General features: G+C 40.4%; 1 protein-coding gene across 4 annotated transcripts in view; it reads left to right on the top strand.

Annotated features, from left to right (window-relative positions):
- The window catches only part of MAP3K20 (mitogen-activated protein kinase kinase kinase 20), a 138,387-nt gene that overhangs the window by 82,727 nt on the left and 32,286 nt on the right, over positions 1 to 23,374 (top strand). For 3 of the 4 annotated variants that reach the window (XM_081095638.1, XM_081095640.1, XM_081095639.1), the window contains exons 10-12: positions 1,422 to 1,528; positions 8,167 to 8,302; positions 12,125 to 13,913. In XM_081095638.1, the coding sequence (XP_080951764.1) occupies positions 1,422 to 1,528; positions 8,167 to 8,302; positions 12,125 to 12,502 (621 nt within the window). In that variant the 3' untranslated portion in view covers positions 12,503 to 13,913. Of the gene's footprint in view, positions 1 to 1,421; positions 1,529 to 8,166; positions 8,303 to 12,124; positions 13,914 to 20,179; positions 20,225 to 21,991; positions 22,023 to 22,119; positions 22,260 to 23,374 lie in introns of those variants that run through there. The other variant, XM_081095637.1, reaches the window with a different exon arrangement.

Below are 23,374 nucleotides of genomic sequence, written 5' to 3'. Positions count from 1 at the left end.
TTCACTTTGATAATTTCTCTTTGAGAGCATATTCTATGGATAAAATTAAGATTTTTTTCTAGGGGTACTTGTCATCCAGTTACAAAAGATTTTCACCTTATTGCAAGAATGATTATGTAGGATTATATTATTTAAAACTTCATTAATTCTTCTGCCTTTTTAATGCAAAATGAAAATCCTATATTTATAATATAATTTATTCCTATACAAATAATTAAAATTTTGTAACCTTACACATAGTGGTAGAAATTAAAATGGGAACAAAGTCAAAAGAAAACAATATTTTTCAAATTTCCTATTTACAGCATTTTTCTTTTTTGCTTATTAGAAGGCTTGATATATATTAGTGACATTTTGCTACTTTTGCCCTCTCTTAATCTCAATCTCTCTCTCTCTCTCTCTCTCTCTCTCTCTTAAAAGAACTCAGGGGGAAAAAAAATTCAGAATAAATCTCTCCATTTTATATTCCTGAGAAACAGGAAAATTGCCTTTCTTAATGTATGAAGCACTCAAGTCCTGAGAGCAAGCACCTCAACATTGTTCCTTCTTGTTTTTGTGCTCCTAAATTAAAATGCATGTTTTAATTGCCGCAACTGTAATTTATTCAGAAATGCTATAATTATGAGGCATGATGAAGAGAGAATATGCATCATACTTTTATTATCTTTCTCCATTTTTGGTTTAACCTTTTCTCTCAACCTTGGCTCCAGTCTAAAGAGACAGACTACTGTAGTTACTGTAAGCTAAAGAAATACACCTAACCGTTCCCTTTTCAATTTCTGCTAAACAGTATCCTAGCGTTTTCCAGCACCAAAGTGAGTTACAATGTGGAATAAATATTGAGAACAATTAAGTTATGATGGCTTTTAAATTGGGGAAATTTTCTGAGCAAGTGGTTTAGGAAGAAGTTTTGTTGGTTCTGATAAGTTTACAAGTAGATTTTCTCAAAAAAAAATTATTATACACATGTTCGAACATCCAGAAAAGTTGAAAGAATTTTACAGCGAATACTATACCTATCCCCTAGCCTAGACTCTACTATTAACGTTTACATGCTTGCTTTATCACATAGAGTTTTAAAGGACTTAACTTTTGCCTTTTACTAGTAGGAGTCCTTCATCATACCCAGGTCAAAGAGAGAATTAGTACTTTCCTTACCTAAAGAAAAACTGAAATTATTCCAGACGGAGGCCACAGATAGAAAAAAGGCATGAGTCTATCCTTATGAATAATTGATTGAAAATAAAGGAATACAGTTCCCTAAACCTGAGTGGTCTGGCGGTTGTAAACTAACTAAATTAGGACTTTACATCCTATTTTATTTTGTCATGATAAGTTGAACTTCTTACTGTGCTTATAGATTTTCTCTTGAAGATCTTTCTGAATTTCTAACAAGTGGTTATTTATTTTCTCTTCTTCAGAAACGGCCGTCTTTCAAGCAAATCATTTCAATTCTGGAGTCCATGTCAAATGACACTAACCTTCCCGACCAGTGTAACTCATTCCTGCACAACAAGGCGGAGTGGAGGTAGGTAGGCTGCTCAGCAGGCACCTCCCCTGGCTTCCAGGACCAGGACTCACTGAAGTGAAGGAGAGAACCAGGAAACTAGATGACAATCCTGATTGCTAAGAATAGCTTAGAAATTGCGGCTTTTTATTTTGCTTTTAATATTTTTATTGATTTCAGAGAGAGAGGGAGAGAGAGATAGAAACATCAATGATGAGAGAGAATCATTGTTGTATTGCCTTCTGCACCCCCCCCCCAAACTAGGGATCGAGCCCACAACCTGGACAGGTGCCCTGCCGAGAATCGAACCGCGACCTCCTGGTTCATAGGTAGATGGTCAATCACTTGAGCCACACTGACTAGGCTTGTTTTCTTTTTGTGTTAAAAATTTCTGGAGATCGAATAAGTCTTCCATTTCATATGTAAGCAAAAATGAGAGTTCCCCTCTGAGCTTGTTGTATGAGCATGTGGAAAGACTATTGAAATCATATCTTCCGAGACACAGGACAGTTAGCTGCCATCTCTCTGTGTACACTCTGTGTTGGAAGCTTTGGCCTCTGTCCAGTGAGAAATAAAAATACTGTTTGCCCGGAAATTTGCAGAGAGCACTCTATGTTGATGGAGAAGGTAGGGAGACTATAAAAACACTTTTGAAAGAAAACTTTAGATGTTATAAATCCTATTGTGTCAAGTGTAAAACAAGTTCAGTAATGAGAAAATGGTATTGTGTGAGTGGAAGAAGTAAGCCTGGGATGAGACATTTGAGCCAGGTCACATGATGCTCGAATATAAATAGCATGTTTGGGAGCTACATTCCTCCCTGACTCAGCAGAGACTTAAGTAACTGCCTCTCTGCTCCTGCGAGCCCAGGCGGTAATGAGACGCCTTGCGCCACCTGCTGATGCCAAATGAATACTGCATGTGCTTTGAAAACGATGAAGTTGTTTTCTCCTGTTCTTAGACATGTTTTTGGGCTGTTCGGTTGGTGTTTTACAATAACTTTACTTATTTTTATTCTTTTGAAATCTTTATCAAAGGCCAGCGAGTTAAATGAATTTTTATTTAGGGACACAAAAGGAATACTGTCCGTTCTAGTCTAGGCACAAAGGATTTGGTTCTGGGCTGAAATAATTAGCAAAACATGTAAAATTAATATTTTTTTCCTACAATAAGAGTTCAGCACAAATATACAAAATAGTAAGTCCATATAAAGGGGTGACCAGTACTCTAGGACAGAAGCCAAAATACTTAGTAAGACTCATGAGACTCACTTTACTCTGGCCCCAGAGCCTCATCTGAAGAGCGTCGGTCTGTCCATTATTTCTGGCTTTCAGTCCCTCAGGAGGTGCATGGTTCTTCCTCCCTCAGAGTTCTTGCAAAATATAGTTTGTTTTGTTTAAAACTAATCCCTGTTTATAACATTCACAGTATATCAAGTAGATAATAATATTTTACCTATCAAACTGGTGAAGGTTAATTAAAAGCACTGCTATTCCTCCACGTATATGGACTGTGAGGCAGGCACTCTCACACATGGCTGGCAGGATTGTAAACTGATACAGCCTTCCCAGAAATCAGTTAGGATCAGGAACCTTTAAATTTTTCATACCATTTGTCAGAGAAATTCCATCTCTAGGAATCTATTCTAAGGAAGTAGAGATGCCCATGACTGTTATTGTAATTAATAAGTAATTTACAGTTTACTTAATGTGTGTGTGTGTCACTGGCTAAAGTGGATCAGGTTTATCACTGTACCTATAGCATCTAGAAGGTGCCTTGACCATAGTTGCTCAGTAACTATTTGGGGAAGAGAATGCAATGGTGCTAATAATATAAAAAGACAGTATGGTATTGCACAAGAGAATATAAATATGCAAGTTAATTTGTTTGCCACGACAAATATGTTCTTACATGCATTCACTCAAATATTTGTTGAACTTTGGCTGAGGCAAGGTGCCCTTCGTGATGAACAGATCAGACCCAATGCACATGGAATGCCCAGTGTTGAACTATGAAGTATAAGTATACACATAATTATTACTATTTTGAGAATAGTATTATACTATTTACTATTATACTAAAGGACACAAAAAGGCAGTTCCCAAAAAAAAGAAACCCAATGGCCAAGAAACATATGAAATATATTCAACCTCATTTAGCAGTCAAGTAAATAAACATAAGGGAACATAATTCGCTTCTCAGATTAGTAAAAATTTATATCATGAAAATACCCAGTGTTATGAATTTTCTCATGCATTGCTGGTGACAAAAATACTACCTTTCCAAAGAAGGTATTCCTAAAAAAATGAATGAGAAGATTATGCAAGAATGTAGGACACCTCTATCCTTAGAATCATAAAACTGAAAATGGCATAAACTGCAATAAAAAGGAGATTCATTTTGCTTTTATTGTTTATTTGTGGTTTTTAAAAGTTAAAATATCTCCATTCACAGAATAGTATGGAGAAATTCATGATAAAAGAGATCTGATAAAATTATTTTAAAATAGAGGCTACAATCCAGTATGTTTAGAGTGATTCCATTTTTGTAATATATGTTTATATGTATATTTGTGTGTACATAGAAAAAATATCAAAAGGTCATTGTTATCATTGGGCAATAAGATTATGGAAGAATGTTTTCTATTTGTTTATCTTTAATGTTTTCTATGATAAACCTGGATTAGCTGAATAATAAATTTAATGTTTTAAATGCTTCAAAATGAAAAGATGAGGGGAATAAAATTGGTAAAACATTATTGTATTTTAGTAAAAGGTGAATACAGTAGTTGCCTAGAGGGCTGCCTCATTGGCTATCTTTCAGGATTGAGTTAATCCCGAGAGTATAGATCGTTACCTGGACCACTAAACCACTATCTGAGACACAGCAGAGCTGTTTTATCTGAACTTGGGCATTGGTTAAAAACATGGAGAGTAATATATTAAGTAGAATAACAATAATAAGCACAGCTGTCATGTATTACATTCTTACTAGATAATTATACTTTTTTCAGGTTATCTTTTTTAATCCACATAGCAACCCTGACATCACAGATGCAAAAACCGAGGCCTGGACAGGTCGGGTAACCTGCCCAAATCACGTCGTATAAGATGGATCCAGTTGGGCAGCGGTTTCAACCTGTGGGTCGCGACCCCTTTGGCGGTCGAACGACCCTTTCACAGGGGTCGCCTGAGACCATCCTGCATCCCAGATATTTACATTACAAGTCATAACAGTAGCAACGCTACAGTTATGAAGTAGCAACGAAAATAATTTTATGGTTGGGTCACAACATGAGGAATTGTATTTAAAGGGCCAGAAGGTTGAGAACCACTGCCGTGGAGGCACCCAGGTGGTCTGACCCCAGGCCTGCAGTAGCACACGCGTGCAGTACTGTTCTGGGACTGTGGCCAGTGTCACGCCATCCACTGATTAGCGTGCAGTGTGCCCTTGACCAGGCTCCTTTTTAGAGAAGAGAAATATGACGGTATGATTGGTTTGAATAACGTAAAACAACTATTTCACTCAATATACCAAGTGGTGAAAAGAATTAAATGTTTTGGCATCATCTGGGTCAGTGGTCGGCAAACTGCGGTTCGCGAGCCACATGGGGCTCTTTGGCCCCTTGAGTGTGGCTCTTCCACAAAATACCACGTGCGGGCGCACACGTACAGTGCGATTGAAACTTCGTGGCCCATGCGCAGAAGTCGGTATTTTGTGGAAGAGCCACGCTCAAGGGGCCGAAGAGCCGCATGTGGCTCACGAGCCGCAGTTTGCTGACCACTGATCTGGGTGTTTCAAAAGACAACACATCAGACCACTCCTCTCTCTCTCCCTCCCCCCCCCCCCCGCACCCCCACTGGGTCTGGTGTCTGAAACCATGCGGCCGTTGTCCAAAGCGTGTATTGAAAATCAGAGTCACAGTGAAGTCAGATTCCAGTCCTTTCTGGTGTTTCTGGCAAATGCTTGTTTTCTGGTTGAGGTTCCGCTACCCAGAGACCAGATGGAACGCCTATCCAGTTTTAGAAAGTTGAATGCTGGAATTCGTTTTAAAACGAGGTTATTAAAAACCACCTTAACTATGCTCTTTCCTTTGACCTAATGAATGACAGGAAAGAAATCTTGTCCACGGCTCTTGCTCATCACACCTTCAGCTTGTTTCTCCTCGGTTGACTTGCTAGCAATAGTGGCAGTGAGCATAGGAACAGAAACTATGTCGTCCTGTCTCGGTTTTCATTGCCCCGTGGGCCTCCGCGCCTGTGGGAGTGTGTGCTCCCTGAGCCGGGTGGTGTGTAAGGGAGCACTCCGATCTCTGTGTCGGCAAAGCACTCTGGGCTGTGGTCTGACTTGTGATCAAATACTCCACCTGGGTCATGGCCTCTTAAAAACAAAGATCAAAGAAATTTAATCTTTGCTATTTGGGTATTAGCACACATCATTTAATACATAAGAACAAATATAATCTACACATTATATACTTATGTAATATATATACAATAAAGCTGTTTTTTACTCATTTTTTAAAATTTTTTTTAATATATTTTATTGATTTTTTACAGAGAGGAAGGGAGAGAGATAGAGAGTTAGAAACATCGATGAGAGAGAAACATCGATCAGCTGCCTCCTGCACATCTCCTACTGGGGATGTGCCCGCAACCCAGGTACATGCCCTTGACCGGAATCGAACCTGGAACCTTTCAGTCCGCAGGCCGACGCTCTATCCACTGAGCCAAACCGGTTTCGGCCTGTTTTTTATTCATTGACCTTTTATTTCAAAGGAAGTTTCTGTCTAATAAAGAAGATAATTATACTTCCTCGCCTGTTTTTAGCGTATGGAAAATTCACAGTAGTGGCAGTCAGCCTTCGTTAGGTTTTGTTTAAGAGTAAAGCTGTGATTTTCATCAGTTAAAACATGTAAACCATATTTTTTACAACAGGAAAGTTATATAAATGCATTAAGAGTTGCATTTGGGTGCAAAACAACGCATCACCAAAAGCAAGGACAACAAGGGGCACAGGCTGTTTTACTCTCTTTCCCTCTCATTGACTGAAGATGGCCTTTCTTTGTTATAAAAGTTGAACCACATTGATTTTCCTCCTCAATCTTCTATTTTAGAAATAAAAACAAACTTATTTATGAATGGGTATAATATTTATGTCTGATATCATACTTGAGGACTATAGTGTGACTTTACTATATTGGTTTTTAATTTTCAGATGGCACCAAGGAAGTAAAGTGTCAGACCCAAATCTAGACCCATCTCAATAGCTGTTCCCTGAGTTGGGATTTGCCCATAATTGTTTTGTCTGCATTCGTTTAGTTCTCATCTATGAGGACATTGGAGTAAGCTGTCCACTTATGCTGATTTTCCCTGGAAATAAAAGGCAGATTTTGGTCACATATATTCATTAACTTAGATCTGGGGGCTTCTACTTTCCACAGACATGGTCTCAGCCAGAATTCCTGAGTCTGCCATGCAGGATTGTCTTAATGGCACCTGGAAACAGCTGTTGGCAGCACTCAACAGCTGCTCTACACATCACCTCTTTCCAGCCTCTTTCTTCTCTGTGTGTGCCTTCTCCAGCCTTTCGTCCCTAGGGTTCTCCCTCCCTCGCTCCATATCTCTCTCTCTCTCTCTCTCTCTCTCTCTCTCTCTCCTCCCCCTCACTCCCTCCCTCTTTCTTTCTCTTTTTTTTTCATTACTGTTACTTTTCTCATGGGCTCTTCAGAAACTCAAGGGAAAGAACATCCAGCTCTCAAAGGATAAGTTTAGACTTAAACATGGTAGTCCTGAACGAGGAAAAAAAATGCATTGAGCCATCTTACCAGGTTCAGTTTCTATGAAGTGGTGAGGTTGGTTGATCTATACAGACTCAGGAGGGGGCTTTCTTTTAAATTATTAGAGTGAAAAAGGACCGTGGAGTACATATGGCCCAGAATTTCCTACACTTGCCTGATGGTAAAAACTATCTGAATCTTTTATTAAATAATATAAATTCTTGGGTCCCACCCAACTCTACTGAATCATGAGCTCTAAGGAAGGATCCTAGTTTTGTTGTATGGGTTTGTTTGTTTGTTTGTTTGTTTGTTTTAACCTGCTGCACAGATAATTATTAGGATCAGGCAAGTTAGGAATCCCTGATGTCAGATAACCACCACCCCTTACAACTCAGGAAATAGAGTCAGCTTAATCAATTGATTACTTGACTTAGCCAGTGAATAAGCTAACGTGAATTTAGTAATGGTGTGATATTGATCACCTATCTTGAGGATCATTTTCCCATCTTTCTCTCTAAGATTAGCATCTGTTTCTTGGGACTGTTGTGAGAATAAGATGAGATAATATAAATTGTCCTTTGTAAATTGTAAAGAGCTAGACTAGAGGAATGTGAGCATTTATTAAATGGCTAAACTAGAACACCAGTGCCATGGCTTTGGCTCCTTAATGCTTTGTTAAAGTATTTGAGCTTATTTTTCCAAACTAGAAACTACCCATTGACTTTGAAGGCCATGAAAGATGTGTTATTCTCTGAGAGTTTGCTGTTTGGTTTAAAAGCATGAGTTTTAGCTTTTTACCTTGATTACGAGTAAGCATTCTACTGGACCATTTAATCACTCTGGAGCAAAGTTGAGACTTAAACCAGTTATCCCTGTGCAGGTGTGAAATTGAAGCAACTCTTGAGAGGCTGAAGAAACTAGAACGTGACCTCAGCTTTAAAGAGCAGGAGCTCAAAGAACGAGAAAGACGTCTGAAGATGTGGGAGCAAAAACTAACGGAGCAGTCCAACACCCCGGTGAGTGTTCCCCATAGGGATAACCTAACCGCCCCCCCCCCCGCAATCCCCCCCTCCCTGCAACATAGATGACACGCTGAGCATGGCGCATGGCAACTCTTCCCCTCCCTCCCTCCCTCCCACTGCCACCTCCTCACTTCCTGCCTAACACTTATATATTATAAGGCCCACACTTATACTCAAGTAGAACTCATATCTCATTTCAGTTACAAAATGCCAAAAATGTAGAAGAAAAGCTTACTCTATTTCTGGCTCTTTCCCTAAGAACTATTATTCTGTCAAGGTGTTCATATATTAGAATTACAAAAATAAAACCCAGTGTATTTTCACACCATCTGCTAGCTGCCCAGAACATGTGCCTTAATGCTGCTTAACTCTTTAAAGTTCATCAGTTAATAAGTGAAACACAGTCTAAGAAAGTCTTTGATGTGTCAGAACCTCACCAGGTTTTTCTTCTAAAAGAGAGATAATTTAATGACTTATAAATGACAAGCATTAATGTTCCTTACTCAATTTGGCATTATGATCATGGGCTATAAAAGACCTCCAGTATTAATACACCTAGGAAATACCTCGGTTTACTCCAAGCCTTATAATTCAAGGACAATAAAAATTCTTTTTATGAGTTTTGCTATTTATACACTTACCTTGAACTTATATGTTGATATGTTATATCAGTGGTTCTCAACCTTGGCTGCACATTAGAATCACCTGGGAATCTTTTTAAAATCCTGATTTCTGGGCCTCATCCTCTGGAAATTATGTTTCTTTGTTACTAATGTTGTGGCCCCACCCCATAACAAAGAAACAGAATTTCTGGAGGATGAGGCCCAGAAATCAGGATTTTAAAAAGATTCCCAGGTGATTCTAATGTGCAACCAAGGTTGAGAACCACTGTGTTATATTAAAGTCTAATCAAATTTCAGCATTCTTTTCTATTTTAAATGATTTATCATTTTGGAAATGAAGTATAAATTTATCATTGGTTTTTCCAGGTTTTTTAATGGGTCATATTTGTCCACTAGTAAGGGTAAGATTAAAAGTACATTTGTTATATATTTTACATTTATTCTTGATAGTTGCTATGGCAGTTATACCAAAAGAAATACATAAATGCCCTTCACTTCATGATCTTAAAAAGCTTTCCTATTTTTAAAAGTCTTAATCTCCCTTAAGCAGTCAATGCTCAATTGCAAAGTATTTTCCAGTGTCTAAAGAATAAAATAGTTTGCCTCCTTTTCCCATTTATGTGGAAAAGCAACCTGATATCCAAAAAAGGGAAAATACAGTGAAGGTAAATGTTTCTTATCGGATTTTACTTTTTCAGAAAAGTAAAATTCAGGGAATCCCAAAGTAAAACCTGAATTGCTATCCGTTCAGACTATCGTGGACATTAAAAAGGTACCACATTTTATAGGTTCAGTGAATTTAACTCGGCTCCCGAGAAAGAAGTCAGGGAAGTTTCCTGTTCTGGTTGAATTGATGCCAACAGGCAGCTCAGAAAGCGTTGCCCTGGGACCTGTAAGGAGCTCTGCTCCTCCCAGAGCGGATGAGAGGCAGAAACCCGGCCATCTTCCTGAGTTGTTTGTATTTTCCCAGAACATTGAAATCTTCGGCTATAAAGCATTGCATGGCTTGACTGTAAACGTAGCGTTGTAAGAGCAAACTTTACACCACCTCTCAGAGTACGCTTTAGAACCTTTCTTTGGTTTGTTGGCATTCGTCTTGCTAAGAAATCATGGGCTGCCTTGCACACGTTCTTGCTATTATTAGTAACGTAGTTGTGTAATAAAGACTGAAATGCTGGGAGTGCTCAGTAGGTTGTATGCTGCATTTTAACCGCAGAAAACTTTCTGTAAAGGAGCTGCTCTGAGGGCCGCCATCTAATAATGGCCAGCATGAAGCGCCGTCTCAGCGAGATCCTCTTCCCTTTTCTTACTTGTGAGCGCGAAGTGTTCTTTCTTTACATACTTGCCTTTAATGTCTCTTCTGCTCGGAGCTGGTGACTCTGAAGGAAAGAAAGTTTGTGCTCAGGTACTTTATAAGTAGGTATTTTCTTTAATCCTCACACCAGTGTCTAGATGAGTGTAAATGAGGTTTCTGAGAGAAGGATAAAATAAAGCTTTTAAAAAGGAAGTGGCTGGAGATTTAAGTTTCCTGTAGGTAGCCTCATCTTAATTATAGAAGTTTAAAATGGACATACCTTCTTTAAAATTGTATTATTGGATTTATTTTGAGGAAGGACACTATTTTCTTCCCTGAAATTAAAATATTACTTAAAGATATTTGGGAAGATGAATTCTCCATACATATATATATATGAACAGTGTTTATTTTATAATTATTATATTATTGTAGCTTGATGTAAAAAACTTTATTTCTTTTAAGAGTAAAAGCTTATTTGAGAGACACTTATTAAGATCTTAATATAATGTGAGGAAGGACCCATAAGATAATAAAAAAAAACAAGCAACAAAGAATTTCCCAAGAGCATCTAACAACTGAAAACAAATTTGTGAAGCTGGGAAATTTGACTACAAGGAAAATAATATCCTGTTTCCAGTGTTAAAGGATCTAAAGCCATTAATTTCTTTAGAAGAATTAGATGAAATTCTTTTTGAACTAACAACCTCAGAAGTCTTTTCTTCATAGAGTAGGATTTTTTAAAAACTCAGCTCCAATTTTAATTTAAAAGTTAGAAAATTGGCCCCGAAATGCATATTTATACCCAGAAAGTAAAGGTCACCCCACAGTGATATATTTGTACATTATCATAAATTTACCCATGTTTAAACATCACCAAAAATATAAGCCTTAATTTGCTTATTTCTCAAGAAAAGAGGCAGTAACACTTTTCAGAGCCAAACAGTTCTACTCCCAAAATGAATCTGACCAACATTTATGGAAATAGGTTGGCTGTTCAACATAATTATATAAGGTAGAAAAATAAATGTCTGTATCCACTGTGAAAAGAAGAATTCCTAAAAATAAAATCGTACAAAAGAAGAAATTCTTAGTATTCTCTATTCTTACATAGTAGAGAATAGAGAAAAAAAGTAACAATCTAAATTAGCAGTAATTCCCTTTCCTCCCAATTTTCACATGGACTGATGTACTTGTTTATAACATAACTATTAGAGACAGAATCTAGAATTTATTCACAAGTAAATTGTTTCATAAATCAGATAACTAGTATTATATCTTATCTAGCTGTAATAAATAATAAATGGAAACAAGTGAATTCTGGCCTCATTTTTTGGTTTAGATTCAGATCCTAATTTAGCTAAAAGGGTAATTAATGAAAAAAAAAGGGTAATCAATGACCCACTTTTTTTTAGAACTATATTGACTGCTGAGCTGTTTCCATGCTTCATCTACGCTTTTCTTCTTTGGTTCAAGGTGTCTTGATTTTTTTACTTGAGATTTCATCTCCATTTAATTTCTTTTTTAATATACTAGTTAACTAATGTTTCTCTGATGAAAGTGAAATTGGGAAAAATTAAGAGAAATCCTAAAAACTATTTTGTTTTAAGCAAAATGAAGGCTTAAAATGTGCAACTTTCTTCCCATTTGAAATTTGGCTTCCAACAGTGCTTTGCAAACTTTGGGTTGTGATTGATTCTGTCATTTATAAATTATGGCAAATCTCCTGCAGCCAAACATGCCAATAAATAAATTCTCCCCATAATTCCCTGGATTCATTTACTTCCCTAATCATGTACCTTCTGTGCAGTGCCCGCTAATTTTGTGGTATCTGTTTTCCTTTGTTTAAATTGATCCTAATTTCTCTTTTTACTTCTGTCCTCTCTTCCCTTGTGATAGCTTCTCTTGCCTCTTGCTGCAAGAATGTCTGAGGAGTCTTACTTTGAATCTAAGACAGAGGAGTCAAACAGTGCAGAGATGTCATGTCAGATCACAGCAACAAGTAACGGGGAGGGCCATGGCATGAACCAAAGCCTGCAGGCCATGATGCTGATGGGCTTTGGGGATATCTTCTCAATGAACAAAGCAGGAGCTGTGCTGCATTCTGGGATGCAGATAAACATGCAAGCCAAGCAGAATTCTTCTAAAACCACATCTAAGAGAAAGGGGAAGAAGGTCAACATGGCCCTGGGGTTCAGTGAGTTTGACTTGTCAGAAGGTGACGATGATGATGATGACGGTGATGAGGAGGATAATGACATGGATAATAGTGAATGAAAGCAGAAAGCGAAGTAATAAAATTGAAAATGTTTGGAAAAAGAAAATAAACTTGTTATCTCAGTCTGTACAAAAGCCAGGAAGGAGGTAGAAAACCAAGAATTTGTAGGCCAATTGCATTTCTATAACAGTCATTTCTTTATTGATTTTACTTTTGATTTGTTTTTGCTTATAGAAACATGGGGGTGGGGGAAATCAAGCCAAAAAGGCATATGAATCAGCAAATGTGGTGCCTGATTATAGAAACTTGTGATTCCATATACAATATAGGATTTTTAACTAATGACATTCTGGCTTTTTTTAATTTAATGAGTACTTTACAGCTTGTATTTTATTTTATTTTATTTCATTTATTCAGTGGCCTAGGAAAACTTACGTTTTGAACAAGCACTCTTAACTCCTAATCTTTTTTGACACTTCATTTCTTGTAACATACTACTTTTTTTTTTCTTAAGGCGATACACTGTCCTGTCAGAAATAATTGGCAGTGACTACAAAAATCCAACAATAAAAAAATTGAAATGAAAGGTTTAACAAATACTTCCTCAGAAATACCTATATGCCAAGAACTTTCAATACTTAATTGCACAACTAGTCCAAGTGAGACCTGAGAGATGTTCTCCATAGTACATTCGAAGGAGAAATACTCTCTTCTGCAAACAGCAGCAGATGTCACAGGCTTTCAAACCAGTGCTAGCCCTGGAAGCTTCTGAACAACTGTCATCTAAGGCTCACCTTCTCCTGTGTGCAGACAGAGATATGGTCTTAGAGGGACCCTTGCAGGCAGTGTGTTGACACAGGTCTGCCCTGCACTGCTGGTAAGGGCGTATGCGTGTTTGTTTTCCAGAGGGGCCTGATAATCTTGGATCCTAAATATATGTATAGATTTTTTAAAGAAGGAAATAAATATTATAAAAGGAATAGCAAAGATATGTCCTCACTACTTTGGCAAAAGTGCAAAAGGAAGGGTTCTTCTTAATATCAGATGGAGCCTTCCTGGGCTGTCTGTTTTAAACCCTAAGTGATGCTGGAGGTAAAGAGAAGTAGATGCAGGCGCAGCTGTAAAAACCTGGAGATCGTCTCTGAATGTTACCACCTATTTGTTAAAGCTTTTTTAAACTATAAAACACTGGTTGTTTTTTTTAAAAAAAAAAAAAAACAACAAAAAACTATAGAACATTTATAGTTATATTTTTTTTAAAAGGCAAAAGAACAAAGACTTTTTTTCCAGCCTAAATTAGAGAGCAGAGCTATTCATTTGACTATTAAATCAAAGCACTTTTGGTGATTCTTTTTATGGAAGACTTAAGAAAGGATATCATCATAGATACTATCTAATCCTATTTCCAAGTATATTTGATCATAAAAAGCCTCTTGGAATTTGAAGCATGGCATGCTTCTAATCCCCATTAAAAGCTGAAAAATACCACAAAATGATCAGTACACTATTCCAGCTTTGTTTGGAGAAAAATAACGAATAAAATGTTCTGCGTGCAAGATGTAGAACAGCCTATATAAGTAGAGTGATAAAGAGAGGGATATGAAGTCAGGTCCTGCGTCCACTTGCTGTACAATCTTGGGCAAATTATTTAACCTCTGTGTGTCTGTTTGCTCATCTCTAACATGGGAATGATAATAGGATCTATTTTAAAGAATTTTTGTGAGGATTGTTATTATTATTATTATTAAATAATACATGTAAAGCACTTAAGTAACCAGGCCCATGGTAAATGGACAGTTAATGTTAGCTGCTATAATTATTCTAGTGAAAAGACAATAAAAAATAAATGGTTTCAGTAACCTTCTGGAAAACTATCGACTTTAAGTGATATTTATTTAGTATGAAATGAAATTAAATATTGATTGCTTTCCGGAAAGAGTGTGAGCTATAGATTAATCCTGTTGCTGTTTGAAGCTACCACCCACAGACTAGGGAAATACAGAAAGAACAGGTAAGCTTTCACCTGGAAAGGGGGTTTCCACATACCCATTCTGATACACGCACACCACAATAGAGTGCTGGTGACTAATGGGCACACACTTCAACAAGCATCCTGTCTGCCCCCTGACTCAAGCCAAGCCGCTCAAGCAGAAAGTCTTGGAGTGGAGCAGAAGGGACGGTTTTCAATTCTTGACTTCCCAGCATGCCCTCGGACACTGTGGCTTAGCAACCTGAAGGAGAGAGCCAAAGACTGTAGTTTAAAAGCCTCTTGCCCGTTTTACCAGGCAAAGATAGTCATTCATCCACAGATACTCACTGAGCCCCTTCTCTGCGCCAGGTGCTGTTCTAGGGAGCAGCTAGACAAAAAATTTTTGCACGTGTGGAGCCTACGTGCTAGAGAGCAGAGAGCAGCAATAAACAACACTAATACACCGTATAGAATGGGAATGTGTGGTAAGTGCGTGCTGCAAAATGAACAGGGAATGAAGATAAGGCCCATGGGGAGTGTTGAGGTTTTTTCTTGTCTGGTCAGGAAAGGCCTCGCTGACAAGGGACTCTCGATGGGCTAAATTTGGGATCTGTGCACTTGATGGAAGAATGTAAACCTTGCCCCTTATTTAGGAATAATCAGCAATAAATTTAGAACAGACGAACTTAATGAAACTGACTTTTTTGGCTTTACATGTAAATCTATTATGATTACACACAAAGTTTTGCTGCATTAGTAAAAACAGCCAAGTGGGGCCAAACGAGAAGGTAATAGGACTCCGTACCAGACCTCGATTTACCGTTAATTAGGTAATATCCGTTACTCTCTCACCTGCTGCCATTTCCCACCAATATTCCAAAGATGGTCATAACTCAGTCCTCTGCCATCAAGAAACGGCAAGGACTCGGGATCCAGCAGGTTGAGCCCCTCAGGATCAAGCTTGAAACTGTTCTCCCCCCGAGAATTAGGCTGCAGGTAGTGACCATATGGCACTGGCTATTCTACATTCTGTCCCAAAGCAACATCTTCCTAGGGTTTCCAACATTCCGGAAACCCCAATCATATAAGCGGGATTTTAAAGTAGTCTCACTCTGTGAAGATGAGAAGACTTTAGACTCTATTATTCGTTTCATTAATTTTATAAAGCCATATGGAGAAAACCTAATGTTAATTGTGCAGCTTCTAATTAATACACTTTTCAGATCAGTTTTTGAAATGGCGAGTTATTGGTGTTTGCTCTATTTCCAATTATTTGACTTACAAAAATGTACATTTGTAAGAGAAAGAAACATAAGTTTGAAGATTCAAAATAAGAATTGAAACTCTGAATTGTAGTAATAATTGTTGGAGCCATACAACTGAGAACATATTACTCTTTCATCTTTTTCCCTTTACTCATAAAGTTGATCTTGTAGAATTTGATGGCACCTACTAGTGGTTCTCAGCCGAGGTAGTGCTGTCACCTGAGGGTGATTGGGAGTGCTGGGTGTCATGTGACTGAGGGCATATATAGTGCCCAGTGCCACAAATGGTAACATCCCGAATGCCAGGGACAGTTACACCCAGTAGATAATTCCATCGTCCCTTCCTCCACTGAGAAACTTGCTAAACCTGGCAGTTTTAGAGTTCCATGTCTAATCGTTTTACCCCAAACAAAATCACCTGAGTCAAAAGATGCATTTTTCAGAATTTCAGCTGCACAATCTGAATTTTGTAGGTTTGTGGCATTTATCTTCAATCTCCACTTGTGGGAATGGGTTCTTTCCCCATAAGAACGCTGGTGGAAACTTTATGAAACAGCTAGGTTTACTCTCCTGTTACCCCAATGCCACAATAACGAGAGGAAAACATCACTGAGGTAGCTACAGTTCTGCAAAGTGGCCGGCTTCATTTAAAAGGGCCCTTTTCCCTCCAATCACAATGTCATATTTTACATAAGTAACCAATGGCAAGAGGTTGCAGGTGCGTGGCCCTCTTGTTTTCAAAGCTGTCGAACTGTTGAAGGCTGGGTTTGGCCAGCGATCTTTAACAGGCAGCAGATTAGTTAGACTTTAACACCAGCTGAAGCATGCCATCTTGAACCCCATTAAAATCAAGGAATTGCGGGTGGGAGAAGGTTGGGAGAGATCCAGAAGGCCTTCTGGAGCACTAGGATTACTTTCTGAGTTTTCATTGGAGTGGTAGGAATTTCGTGAAAGGTCACTTTAAAACTTATTCTGAGTTAAATACTGATACTGTCAATTGTTGTGATACACTAACTTTGCTGCAGCCTTTTGAAATTAGCAGTCTCACCAAACCACCTATGTAACAGAGCAGACATGTTTCTATAATCAGGTGCCTTTTACTGATTTTGAGTAAGACTGGTTTCCTGCTTAGATGTTCAGTGCTTTGACTGGGGCATAGCCTGGCGGCTCTAGATGCAGCATTTCTGTGATGACAATGAGTGTCTACCAGGAAATCTGAAGGACTAGCCATATTTCCTCTGATTCCAACTTATTTGCATTCTATTGCCTGTGAGGAGCTTTCTGGCATGCGATTATTTACTTCAAAGTAGAGTTTCAAGCACCTACATTAATTATTTTACATCGTGTGCAGAATAATATATCGTTTCATGTCAGATACAATACACTGCACATATTGCTTTTACACTGTTTTAAAATTTTGTACTAAATAATAGAAAATATTTATATTCTTTGAGTGTGAGCTTTGAATAGATGGCATTATCACTTTACTGTTTTGGGGGTTTGTTTTTGTTTGTTTTTTTAACCATTTTTTTCTCAATTATTCTACTGCAATGTTATTCTGAGGAAGTCCTATGCCAAAATCTTATGTAATGTTTGTATGGAACATTAAATTTTACTCTTGTGTGGTAAGACTACTCAGTTACTGACTTCATCGTTGGAATTTGATATTCCGGCACAAAGTCCACAATGTATTCAGAAATCCAAGCTGGTGTCATAAATTTCATTTTGATGTGAACTCTGCTTTCCTTTGTTCTAAGACTCCATTTTACAATAAACGTTTTGACAGTAAACCCTTTGTTCCGTGTTACTGTGTATATCACGTCTTAGACTCCCGGCGCATGCACGTGAGCGTGAGCTTTTCTCTCCTGAAATCGGGTGGAGTGATGAATTTGTAAAGGGACGGGGTCCAGTCACAGGTGGGGGATTTTTTCTTATCCCCCAAGAGACAGGAAGGCTTGGGATGCACCCTCAGCACCTACACTGACATGTTAACAAGGTACAGAACACATAAAGGAGCAGGACGCCCTGTGTGGCTGGAGGTCATTCACTCTCCTCCCCGTCCTGCCAAAGCCAAGCCGCCCTGCAGCAGCGCCTCCTCGCGCTGGTCTGTGCCAGCACCTGCAGGAGCCTCCCAGAGCGGGTGCCACACTGAACCCAGGCCTTTCCTGGGCATCCTCTGGAGGAGCCACCCTCAGAGCGCCCGAAACTCTTCTCTCCTTTTGACAGTAAAACCGAAGGTGTTGGCTTTGATAAGTTATTTCCTTTACAGCCTTCATTCCAATCAAGAAATAATTATGGATCCAGTTTGTTTAGCACAACATTTGGGAATGGTGTAAAAATCAACACACTGCACATCCCTCTCCTCCCTCGAAAAGCCAGCCCTGATGCAGAGAAATATTTTTGTAACTTCGTCTGTTGTTTCTTGAACTAATCAGGAAAGTTCCCTACTTCACATTGGTTTCCGTTATGGGAAAAGGAAATGGCATGTTTCTGCAGCTGCATCCAGCTGCCCTGCGAAGAAATAAACCTTGTCATGTATTTTCTTTGGTGAAGTTCAGTTTAGAGCAGCGGTTCTCAACCTGTGGGTCACGACCCCTTTGGCAGTCAAACGACCCTTTCACAGGGGTCGCCTAAGACCATCCTGCATATCAGATATTTACATTACGATTCATAACGGTAGCAACATTACAGTTATGAAGTAGCAACGAAAATAATGTTATGGTTGGGTCACAACATGAGGAACTGTATTTAAAGGGCCAGAAGGTTGAGAACCACTGGATTAGATCCTATTCCTCCCGTCGTTTTCCTTTCCGCATTGTTACAGCAGGTGAGTGCCTGTGGCCACTGATTCCGCCACACACCAGGCATTTCAGAGGAGGGGAGGGGGAATCCCCAGGGGAGGGGTACATGGGGGCAGCAGAGTCTACAGAGAGCAGTAGGGATGATGCCCTTGCAACGTATCTATAATACTCAGACTCCACACGTTCATAGTCACTGTAATCAGTGGGGCTTTTTAAATTCTGCCTGGCCCCCAGAGTCGGCCTTACTTCTCTTTATTCTTAGACACACACTGCCTCTGGTGCCCTGGTTAGGCAAATGTGCCCTGCCCATCCTTCCTCTCCCACCCCCACCCCACTGCTGGTGTTTTGCCCTGTTGCTTGTCCTCGCCTCCTCTTCTCCTTGCCCTGCAGTGCCCAGCTCAAGCCAGTATGCCTTCCATTTCCCCATCGTAGTCAATGAAAGCCTCCCTTTTCCCTGGCATACCCATAGACACTGAACTCTACGCCGGAGAACTTAGCATTTTAGTAAATACAGCCTTCAGTGTTATTCACTCAACAAATTGTTCAACAAAAATTTGCCAGGTACTGTATGCCAGACACCGGGCTAGGCACTAAGTAACCCAAGAGGAGGGTGTCCTTGATCCTCCATGTGTAATTCATACCTATTTTACCCCCTCCCCCCATTTCAGTGAAAAGCTCCTTGTAGTCAGAGCCATGCCATTCCGAGCAGGGTCTGAACCTGTGAGTTCAAAATGCCTGCGGGTTAAAATATTAACTCACCCACCCTCTGACTTTTAACACTAATATTAAAAATAACCAAATTCGTCTTTTTCCCAGCTCACCCACACAAAAAATATTTGTAACAGAGGTTAAAAAGCACCTTGCTACAATTATCTCATGAGCAGTTCAACCATTTTGACTAGTTAAGTTAGTTAAAGTTGGCGGCTCTATCAAACTCTAATTCAAGTCACAGGAGACCCAGGTGTTTTTCAGGTTATATAGGATTTCTTACTATGGCCACGGGGCATTACTGAAGGGAGTAGCCTTTGGGCTCTGAAATGGTGCCAACTGAGGTCCTCTTGGGAAGTGACCTCTCCTGTGCCCACCGGACAGGCAGGGAGTTTTGTTTGTTTCAGTGAGAGCCGCTCTGCAGCCTGGGCTGCTTAGAGCAGTTCCAGTTTCGCTTGTCCTTCAACCCTGTCTCCTCATATTTGCTTTTTTAAAAATATAATGCAAGCAAGACATTGAGTTAAACACTTAGACATTCTCCTGTAAGAATAAGCATGAGTCGTCTGGTTACCAAATGGTCGCTTTGGAATTTTCATTAATAATCAAGCGATCCTCATGTTGACTGAGAATTCCGAAGAACGCCCTGGCATCTGACAAATGCCAGACATTCCTTGACTGCCAAGCCCTATTGTGGGATATGAGAGGACTCGGTGTGCCAAGAGAAAAATCTCAGGATGTACTGAGTCCGGCCCCAGCAGCTCACAGAGAGCAGTGAATGGTTACAGAGAGGTGGCTGCACCTGGCTGGCTTCTGTGGGCAAAATCCGTGGAGCCCTGAAAACTCCTCTTACGGTCAGGAGACTTGTTTTCTGTTCAACCTCACCTGCAGGAGGAACCAACCAGAGCAGCAGCCGAGAGCTGAAACAGACAAGGGGCTAACCCAAAGGGACAATGATAATATGCTTGTTCTATTTCATTCCTGTTTCCCCTGCAGCTGCTGCCTTCCTTTGAGATTGGCGCATGGACCGAGGATGACGTGGTAAGCTGCTTCTGCTAACGTGGCAGATGACCTGGGCGGGTATTCAGTGTGTCCGCAAGTTACAAACGCCTCAGGAACTAGAAGTGGACAGATTCCATGCTTGTCTGTTTTTAATGCAGCAATGTTTAAAATAAGGCCTCAAGAGCAAAGCAAGTATGGCCTCACATCTCACAACAGCATCCCACCTCCCTATTTGCTCTGAAAGGTGTCCCAGAATAAAATAATGAATCCCAATGACAAAAGGAAAGGGCTGGTCTGGGATACCAAATGAACACACTTTAAAAAAAAAAATGATCTTAAGTTTTCCTAAAATTACCAGGGATGGACTTGAACCACGGCGGAGAAAGATCTGGTAACAGCAGCACTGCGATCCTCCTAACTGGGTTTCCTTCCCGCCTTAGGCCAGTTCAAAAGCGACAGGTTCCATTTTGCCATCTTTCCTCTGACCTCCCCAAGGAGGAATGGGCACGAGCTCTCGGACATTCTTTGCAGCTGGAGCCAGAGGAGCCCCAGGTTTTTGAGAGAAGTGGGCAGACTCAGCCAAAAGGAAGTCCTGCACCCACCCTCGGGGAGAGACCCTGAGGGAAAGTCCTGCTTAGCCCTTTGTATCTCTGTATCTGTTTCCTTAGTGAAAAACGGTCTGAGAATTCTGGATCAGATACCTCAGGGCCTTGTGCTCAAGGTCTCATTAAATGAGAAAGAAGGGGGGGGGGGGGAACTGTCATGCCAGCCTTAGCAGGCCCCGCCCCAGGAAATGGGCCAGGTGCCACAGGTACAAACTCACCACCAGAAACTCTGGGGAAGGTCTGTTTACCTAACTCAGCCTGGTTTCTGGGCCAAGGCATTTCCCTCCCACCTTCGTGTTTGGGGAAGTAAAAGTGCTTTCAACATCAGCTGGCCTCTGGCTTCTACAGGGAAAGGAAACTTGGTACCAGTTGCATCTATTTCGTCCCATTCGCTCAGCCCTGGTGATTCTAAGGTTCCTGCTTAACAGGGAAAGAGGTCATAGGATCTCCTTTGTTCAGAGCATGGATAGAATCCCTTTATCCCCAGTTGCAGCGTTGGTGCATCGAATTTGAGAAGAAGTTTTTTAAAGGCTATTTTTAGTCTTTGTCCTGGGGTTCAGTGGTTTTCAAACCATTTAAATAAAATTCCAGGATCAAGCCCCCCGCCCCCCTCCAAAGACTTGGTGGGACTGGGTCTGGCCTCCCGTCTATCTCCCTTGACCAGGGTTATGTGAGAAGCTACCAGTGAACATGTGCCAAGTGAAATCCAAGCACTGGGTCCAAACGCATCCTACATACATAAGAAGCTCCATGCGTTAGCTTGTCTGGGCCACATACCTCCTTCGTGACCAGGCCCAGTGCGGAGGACAAAGTCTCCCCATTTCCTGTCCACTGCTGTGTGGTCCCTGTTACTCATACAATTTCTGGCTAAACCAGTGCCCCTCAACAGCCCCGCGGACACAGATGGAAAACCATTACGAGAACCTTCTTGAAAGGATTTTAAAATATTTTTTCCTCCCAGATAAGGAGGAAAACCAACATCCGTCAAGTGTCCAAGACCCCCAAAGAGAGAGAGAGAGGAGGAGCTCCAATGTGAAAGCTTGAAGTTTTAAAATCATAAAAAGAAAATTTTCTGTTTTACCTTGTAGTTGAGCCAAAATTAAAGCTATTTTAACCTCTTGAGAACTATGGATTTTACTGCTAAGTCTGGCTGTGGATCATGTATGAATCTTGAAAACTCTGTATGTCCTCTCTTTCACAGTATTTGTGGGTTCAGCAGCTCGTCAGAAAAGGCAAGTGGACTAATTTACCTTCTTAATTCATGGAGTTAACTTTGCTGTGGACACGATGTCATCTAATTTTATTCTGCCTTCTCCTCCCTCCCTCCAGGTGACTCTTCAGCAGAGATGAGCGTGTACGCGAGCTTGTTTAAGGAGAACAACATCACGGGAAAGCGGCTGCTGCTCCTGGAGGAAGAAGACTTGAAGGACATGGGCATTGTCTCCAAGGGGCACATCATTCATTTGAAGGTACCTCGGAAAGGGAGGGCAGTCAGCCATCTTCACTGAGCGCCTGCTCTGTAGCCGAGCACGTGATCTGCGGGCGGCTGAGGACAGACACACAGCTGCGCTGGTTGTACTGAACCACGTCCACACCAGCTGATTATTAGCTGCAGCCCCCGGGGGACCCTACTTCCTCCTCAAAAGCCAACATCAGAAGGGTTAGTACCTGACACCGCAGAGGTCGCCTGGATACTCCGGATGCTCACCCCCAGATCCTCAGGAAGTCTCTAGTCTAGTGGAGAAGATAGGTATTAATCATGCAACATGGGTAACATGACAGATGTAAGCAGTGCCACAAAGAAGAGGTGAGGGTGAGTTGAGGAGGGGCTTCTGTGAAGAAGTTAAGAGCTGAAGAACAAGTAGGTGTTAACCAGGTGAAGGGGATAGGAAGAGGTGTTCTGGGGGGAGAGTGTGCCTGTGGAAAGGCCCGGGTGGGAGAAAGCTTGGTGTGCAGAGGACCCGGAAATAAGGCAGCGGGTGCCTGCAGAACCGGCGCCCCACCCAGAACAGCAGATGTAACTTCGTAAAGGCCAGAGAGGCTAGGTGTCCATTAGGAATCCCTAAGGGTGACGGAACTTGTCCGTGGATTGGCAAGAACCTCAGCACTGCAGCACCTCAAATGACAGGAATGTGTGTGTGTTCAATTTGTAATCTTCACAATTTTGACCTGCAATAGACACACCATCCATGCACTTTAAACCCTCATTTTCTCAGGAAATTCTAACATTGACCCCAAAACTTCAGTCTTGAGCCGTTTCAAAGCTAAACCTCTATTTTTACTGTTCATTTCTTATAGTTTAGCAACCAGATCTGTTTGTTTGTTTTAGTTACTGAAACCAAATAAGAATTTCTGGCATCTTTGCAGCATTGCTATTAATCAGAGGTCAATATTGAGCAAGATCTTAGGATAAAATCAAGTTTGCTCCCAAACTTCCTCAGCCCCAGGGTGGGTGGATGGAGGGGTGGGCACAGGTTAGAAAGAAGAGAAATAGAATAAAGGAGGGAATGTAGAAAAGCAGCTTCCATCCAAATCCACATCTTCGCAAAGCCTCAACCAGCATGCCAACTATTTTTCCCTTTGC

The sequence above is a fragment of the Myotis nattereri genome (assembly GCF_964212035.1).
Source record: "Myotis nattereri genome assembly, chromosome: 7".
NCBI classification, from domain to species: Eukaryota; Metazoa; Chordata; class Mammalia; order Chiroptera; family Vespertilionidae; genus Myotis; species Myotis nattereri.
This window is presented reverse-complemented; position numbering and strand designations above follow the sequence as displayed.